This window comes from Cyprinus carpio, chromosome B2 (genome assembly GCF_018340385.1).
Source record: "Cyprinus carpio isolate SPL01 chromosome B2, ASM1834038v1, whole genome shotgun sequence".
NCBI classification, from domain to species: domain Eukaryota; kingdom Metazoa; phylum Chordata; class Actinopteri; order Cypriniformes; family Cyprinidae; genus Cyprinus; species Cyprinus carpio.
The window spans coordinates 31,002,691-31,010,429 of record NC_056598.1 but is presented as its reverse complement, the minus strand read 5'-3'; the positions used below and the strand labels follow the sequence as shown (position 1 = coordinate 31,010,429).

The 7,739-nt window shown below is 32.3% G+C and overlaps 2 protein-coding genes across 2 annotated transcripts in view; one reads left to right on the top strand and one right to left on the bottom strand.

Moving 5' to 3' along the window:
- Nucleotides 1-4,254, bottom strand: part of LOC109109495 (vesicle-associated membrane protein-associated protein A-like) — a 16,090-nt gene extending 11,836 nt beyond the window's left edge. The window contains exon 1 of the mRNA XM_042719145.1: nucleotides 4,074-4,254. Coding sequence (XP_042575079.1) covers nucleotides 4,074-4,131 — 58 coding nt within the window. The 5' untranslated portion in view covers nucleotides 4,132-4,254. The remainder of the gene's footprint in view (nucleotides 1-4,073) is intronic.
- A 1,889-nt stretch (nucleotides 4,255-6,143) lies between these two features.
- Nucleotides 6,144-7,739, top strand: part of LOC109107570 (nucleolar protein 9-like) — a 12,217-nt gene continuing 10,621 nt past the window's right edge. Inside the window, exons 1-2 of the mRNA XM_042719196.1 lie at nucleotides 6,144-6,346; nucleotides 7,347-7,583. Coding sequence (XP_042575130.1) covers nucleotides 6,169-6,346; nucleotides 7,347-7,583 — 415 coding nt within the window. The 5' untranslated portion in view covers nucleotides 6,144-6,168. The remainder of the gene's footprint in view (nucleotides 6,347-7,346; nucleotides 7,584-7,739) is intronic.

Sequence of the window (7,739 nt, the reverse complement as noted above, 5' to 3'; positions counted from 1 at the left end):
ATAAATGAAATAATTTTTTCTGTATACAAAGCTATTAAAAAAAAAACTATATTATAAATAATCATATTACAAAGCATGTAAACTTTAAATCATATAAAAGTCCATTCATATAAATTAACCGAAAACCGGATAAATTATATTATATATGACCGCGATACATGGTCACTGATTTAAACAGAATTTTTTGTTATATTTGAATTAATTTTTTTTTATATTTCGCTTTCAATGATATATATATCAATTTTTAATTTTTTTTTTTTTTTTTTTGTCAAACTTTTATTTATTGGTTTGTTACATTAGTACTTATATTTTATTTTATATATTACATATATATTATTTTATGCTACTTTTATTTGAATGTGAATGATAATGTCACAATGAAAAAAAAAAAAAAGGAAAAACACTGAAATATGAGATGCATATTTAAAACTCAACTTATTTTAATATGACAATAATGTGACTTAAAAAGTGCAATATTCATGATGACGTAATAAAAAAAACGTTGAGATGCGATGCAACAGATAAAGATGCTGATTTAATCATCTGAATTATTTAGAGTAATTTAATTCTAAACCCTCTGGTGGTCAAAAATTAAAAAATTTCCTCCCAATGAAATGAACACACTATATTTCAGTTCAATAATGTTTTATATTTTAACCAGATACAATTAAAACTAAAACAAATACTACATGAATGCATTTTCAACTGTTAATAAATAGCTTATAAAAAAGAGAAACATGAACAAATATTAAATAAAAGCCCATTTCAACCATGATATAAGAAAACTGAGTTAATTGTAATTTAAAAGGTTAAATTAATTAAAAAGGTAGCTAATTGCAAAATTGCAACACTCAAATAAAAATAAAAAAGTTATAATTGCGAGAAAAAGTTGTAAGTACCTTTAATTATTCAGTGGTGGAAACAAAATCTGGTTTGTGAGACAAAAGTGTCACAATTGCCTTTTTTTATTCTTTCATCCTGTGGTGGAATTATTTTTACTAAGACTTATTTCGTATACATTATAATATGATTTAAATTAGCCTGTGACCGCAGCGTCATCCAGCACACAGAGACGAATCAGCAGAGATCTGTTTCTAATCATCATCTCATGCTGCCACTTACTGTCAGGAGAACCTGCCCAAAAAAACATGATTAAGATCTTGATCAGTCAATAATCAGCCATAAATCAGAGACGTCCAGACCCTGCATCTCATGAACGAGGATGTCCTGAAACTCCTGAACATCCAGAGATCATGTGACACTGAAGACTGGAGTAATGATGCTGAAAATACAGCGCCGCATCACAGAAATAAATTACACTTTAACAGAGATTCACACAAAAAACAGCTGATTTATATTCTAATAATATTTCACATTTTTTAATGTATTTTATGATCTAATAAATGCAGCTTTGGTGAGCAGAAGAGACTTCTAAAGCATCTCTCCAACCACAAACACTTGAGCGAGTGTAAATCAATCACAACGTGGCACAAAGCAAAAAAGCATTTTAAAATCATTTAAAGAGAAAGCTACAACTTTTCACATTAAAAACGTTTAACACAAAAGAAAAACCTCCAGTCACGCCACGTACAAAAACAAAGAATCAACAACAACTATTAGACATCAGCTGAATATCTGAATACTAGTTGCACAACACACTCGTTTATTTCTGCAATCACACTGCAGACCATGACAAAAACACGTCCACAAATAAAGAAGCAACAACGACATCTCTTAATAGATGACAGGAAACCATTCTTAAAGAGAACATCCTACGCTATACAAGCCTCCTGAAATATGCAGGTAATCGGCATCGGCCGTATCACAGCGCTGGTTACTCATTCATCCTCACAGGACAAACACAGAGATGTTCCACCTCCATCACTTACAACATACATAAGTCCTCTGTAGTCGGTACTTCCAGTGCTGTCAGCTCTGAGGTACATCTGAGGTACATCTCTGAAGGGCATTAGAATAACCATGGCACGCTATATAATCAAAGTACCATGGTATTAACATCAATGTACCATGGTACTACTGCCTTAATAATAGCATAAGGTAATTAGAGTAGCACAGGGATGCATCAGCTGATAATACCACGGTACTCTGAGATATACCGCGATTAATTGAAATGCATTGATAATAGTATTTATAGTAAAATAATAAAAGATTTTTTTTAAAAAATGTAAATCAAAAAATTTAAATAAATAAATGATTTAAAATAATAAAAAATAAAAAAAAAAAAAAATTAAAATGTATATAAAATAAATAAATGCATAATTTGAGTAAAATAAATAAAAAATTTGACAAAAAAAAAATAAAAAAAGCAAACAAAAAAAAACTTTATAAAAACAACATTAATAAATAATAAAAAAATAAAAAAAACATTAAAAAAAAAAATAATAATAATAGATTAAAAAAAAATATAAAATTGAAATAAGTAAATAAAGTGCAAATAAATACTTTAATAGTATTTTAATAAATAAAAATTATTAAATAAATTTTATAAAAATTAAATAATTACATATTTAGGTTAAAATAAATAAATAAATGACTATAATTAAATTAAAAAATTGACTAAAATAAATTTTTAAAGAGCAAATAAAAACAGTACATTAACAGTACTTTAATGAATAAATAAATAAAACAGAGGTTAAAATAAATAAGAATTGATTAAAATAAATACAAACTTGGAATCAGTAAATAAAGTGTAAATAAATACTTTAATAGTACTTTAATAAATAAAAATGATTAAATAAATTATTAAAAAATATTTAAATAATTACATATTTAGATAAATAAATGACTATTATTAAATGAAAATAAGTAAATGAATAAAACAAAACAGTGATATAACTGAGATTAACGATATACCACAAATATTACAAATGTCATCCAAAGATAACCAGGTCTCTTCGCTCTTCCTCACAAGTAAAGAAATTATAAGTTTTGAGGAAAAAGGTTTAAAGCGATTTTCTTCTCAAAATAATGGATATCTATGGTGTCCAGTTGAGCTTCAAAATTCAGCTTAAAGTAGTGCCGCCAAACTATTAATTGTGATTAATCGCATCCAAAATAAAAGTTTGTTTACATAATATATGTATGTGTACACTGTGTATATTTGTTATGTATATACAAATCCTGTACAAACACATGCATGTATATATTTAGGAAAAAATATGTTGTTTATATATTTATAAACAAAACTTATTTTGGATGCATTTAATCGCGATTAATCACGATTAATCGTTTGGCGGCACTACTTTAAACTGCATTTTGGAAGCTCAAAGTCAGGGACACCATAGAAGTTCATTATATGGAGAGAAATCCTGAAATGTTTTCCTAAAAAAAAAAAAAAAAAACGTAATTTCTTTACGACCGAAGAACGAAAGACACAAACATCTTTGATGACAAGCGGGTGAGTACATCATCTGTTAATCTCTGTTCTGGAAGTGATCTACTTCGGAGTATGAGTACGTAAAAAACATAACACAAATAATATCATAAAAATAAATAACTACAAATGATACTTGCAAACAATATTATTGATATTATAAATAAATCTGGGTGTCCATTGCATTTTTTTATTTTTATTTTATTTTATTTTATTTTAGTAAATGAAAACATCTGCTCAACAACGTACTTGGGAAAGAAAAAATACCATGGTATTGTCACTTAAGGCTGTCTTTAAATCAGGGCAGTGCCACACAGACAATTATATAATAAATACACTCTTACATAATAAAGCGCGGTGGTAGTAACATAATTACGGATGGTATCAGACGGTAAACCGACGGTGTTTTGATTTAAACCATGGTAATGTGATTCATTCAGACTACTCCATGAGGTATTAACATGGTACACATCCAAAAAAAAATGAGAAAAATGTCATTTTTATTTTTCCTGGTTGTGCGAACCCGACCGACAACACGCTGCGCTTCGCCTCAGAACCGCCTGTCAGTCAACTCGAGCTCGGGGATCCGCCGCGGCCTACAACCCCTTACCGCATTACATCGAGTCAAACCCGCTTACACTTCACCAAAACACACCGACTGTCCGCGCTACTCACTCACCTTTGAACCTCAGGTCAATGGGAGGATCTAGGATGAGGATCTGCTCCAGTTTGGACATGTTTTTGGCCGATGAGGTGACGCTCGGATCCGGGGAACAGCTGTTTAGCGTAAACCTTTCCACTGAGTCACTGCGCGCGACACGGGAGCGCGCTGCGCGTTCACACCACACAGGCGCGCGGGGCTGTTTGATCGAGTTCGATTCTGTTAAACTCAATTTATTATGTCTTTATTGGTAAATAAATTCAATATACGCTGTAATCTCTACCCCGTGGCTACTGTACCAAAACATTCTTACATTTTAACCCTCTATAGTGCAGAGTTATCATATAGCAACAATTTATTTCTATTAATTTCCTTGTTATTCTGAATAAATAAATAAATAAACAATATATTGCAGTATGTTGAAGTGCTCCAGAAATTGCTCTGTTAACCTAATTTCTGAACATCTCTCTCATCTTTGGTTATTAAATTGCATATTTTTATTCACAAATCAATATTGTCTAACATAGTTTTACTGTAAATTGAGAAAATATCAATGTTTCAGTGTTGGCATGTGGCAACGCTGTACCACAAAAATCTGTTTTGATTTGTATAATTGAAGCTATTTGTGAAATTTATTGTAAATAAAATAAATAATATTAACATGCTGTAAATGTTCAAAATAACAAACTCAAGCCTAACTATGATTGAAGGATCTGCTAAAATTCTTAAGTTGTAGAAAATATCCCATATTTCTGCACAAAATTATATTTCAGAAGAAAAAAAACGACATTTATGTTTATTTGTGCTGTTAACCCCGACTTCACCTAAAATCGCTGTGCGTGACATCACGTCGCTTTGACGTCATCACGCCGCGTCGCCTGCTGCTGTACTCCGTGTTCACATGTGAGCAGAAGCACACTGGTAAGCGCAATATATTATTGTTATTTATTAGTAGTAATGTGTTAATCAAATGTGCTATGATTAACAGCGCAACAGCTGATTGATCTAGTGACTCGCTGATTGATTGATTAACTTAATCAAAACTCAACTGATCGACTAAAACCCGATTGTCGCTCGCATTATTTCCTACTTTTCGCGTGTTTTATTGATTTTAACATAACAGTCCTGTGGTAATATAGTTTTATTCTTTAAATATCCCTAGTAACTCGGTCTATATCAAAGTACCACGATATCACATTGTGTTTTGGGGGGTTTTTACCATGGTAATACCATGATTAGTATGTTTTTACAGTACGATTCTGTATTAATAGCGGTTATTTATTCTCTAGGTTGAATGGAACTTCGAGTTATCGCTACAGAAACGTCTGTGGCTGTACGCCCACATCAATACCATGGTACTGTGATTTATAACATGGTACTTTTATGTTTCTTTTCAGATAATAAATGTATATTTCAGTAAATCGATTCCATCTTTTAATCGAATAATCAACATGATCATGTAGATTAATTCATCGCAAATTACATTTGTCTGTGAAAATACCCCCAGAAGATTATTTAAAGTGATGTTTGTGTTAAATGAGAATGTATTAAGTAGACATTATAAATTACAAATTACAGGTGATTTGTTCAGGAATGATGTGAACGGATCTTTATGAATGGATCTTTGAATCATTGATTCACTCGATTCGTTCAAACGGCTGATTCATTCAGGAATGACGTAAACGGCTCTTTGGCGAATGGATCTTTGAATCATTGATTCACTCGATTAAAAACAGCGGATTCATTCAGGAATGACGTAAACGGCTCTTTAAGAATGGGTCTTTGAATCATAGATTCACTCGATTCGTTCAAAACTCGGATTTAATCAGAAACTAAACACCGCTGTGTTTCTCACAGACGCGCAAAAACATTTCAGCTGTGGCTTTATGAGTAAAAAATATCTTGAATTTTAGGGCAAAACTGCGTTTATGGAGTTGTTGTCCTGCATCATGTTTGTAATGTAAGATGTACAGGTCTGGGGCTGGGCCGCAAGCAGAAAATATTTCCGGCCTTTCTTTGTTTTTCATAACTATTTAAGTTGATACCACAGCCATTTCAGGTGTGAACGCCGCGGCTGTCCGGATCTGAGAGACAAACGCATAAAACCAAAGTGATGGCTGAGGAGATGGAGGTCAAAGGTCAGCGCTATTTCAAGGGTGGACAGAAGAAGGGTCAGAAGCGGCCCGCGCAGGACGGGATCAAGAGACGGAGACTGGACGCCACGAGCGTGAGCTACTTCCGCCGCGTCAGCGAGCGCCTGAGCGAGGGGTTCACAGAGGACGAAGAGAAAGGTGAAGAGAGAGCGCGTCTGTAGAACATGAGCTCTGCTCACCGAGACCGCATCTATATGATCACAAATACAGTAAAACAGTGAAATATTATTACAGTTTAAATCAGCTGTTTTCCTCGAGAAAAATTTCTAAATATTAACAAATTTCAAAAATGCGCAGCTGTATTTTCAAAATCATAAACACATTACTCAGTGTCACATGATCTTCAGAAAGCATAATAATATGATGATTTGCTGCTCAAGACACATTTCTGATTATTATCAATGTTGAACACAGTTGTGCTGCACAATATTTTTGTGGAAACCGTGATACGTGGCCATTTAAAAGTTTGGAGTAAGATACTTTTATTCATCAAGGAAGCATTAAATAGATCAAAAGTGACAGTGAAGACATTTATGTTACAGTAGATTTATATTTCTAATAAATGCTGTTCTTTTGAACTTTCTATTCACCTGTGAATCCTGAAAAATAAAATATATCACAGTTTTCACAGAAATATTGTGCAGCACGACTGTTTTCAACATTGATAATAAGAACCATTAAAAGTATTTGATAATAATTAAGCACCAGTATATTAGAATGAAATATGTAATGTAATACATATAAAAATGCTGTTGTATAATATAAATATATAATGTATAATATAAAATCTTACATTTAATTAAATTGAATTGTATTACTATTAAATAAAAAAAGTAATTGCTGAAATATTTCACAATATTATTGTTGTTACTGTAATTTTTGTCAAATAATTGTACTAAACTGGTGAGCAGGAGACACTTCCTACTAAAACATTATTATTATTAAACATTACTCGATTATTTTAATAATCGTAATTATATTATATATAATTATGATTATTAAAATACAACTGGAAAAGCCTGGATATTGATCTTGAGCGGTCTCAAGCTGTGTGTGTGTGTGTGTGTGTGTGAGAGAGAGTGTGTGTGTGTGAGAGTGTGTGTGTGTGTGTGTAAAGCATGTTTGTGTGTCTCTTCAGCTCTGTTTGTGGAGAACGTGCTGTCGGAGGTCAAGGGTCAAGCGGTGCTCGTCTCCATGGATATGACCGGCAGCGTGGCTCTGGAGCGGCTGCTCTCATTGGCCAGTCCCGCTCAGGTGGCAGGTGTGCTGGCCGAGCTGGGAGGAGAGACGGGGTCAGAGTTCAGAGACGTGTCATGTGATCAGTGCGGGGGTCATGTGATGGAGAGCGCCCTCAGACAGGCCCACCGCTGGAACGGTCAGAGAATCTTTGTTATTAATTTCCATAATAATAACAATAATACATATTATTATTATTATTATTAATAGTAGCAAGTAATATATTATTATTATTGAATATGTATTATTATTTTCCCTAATAATAACAATATGAATTTATTTATTATTATAATAA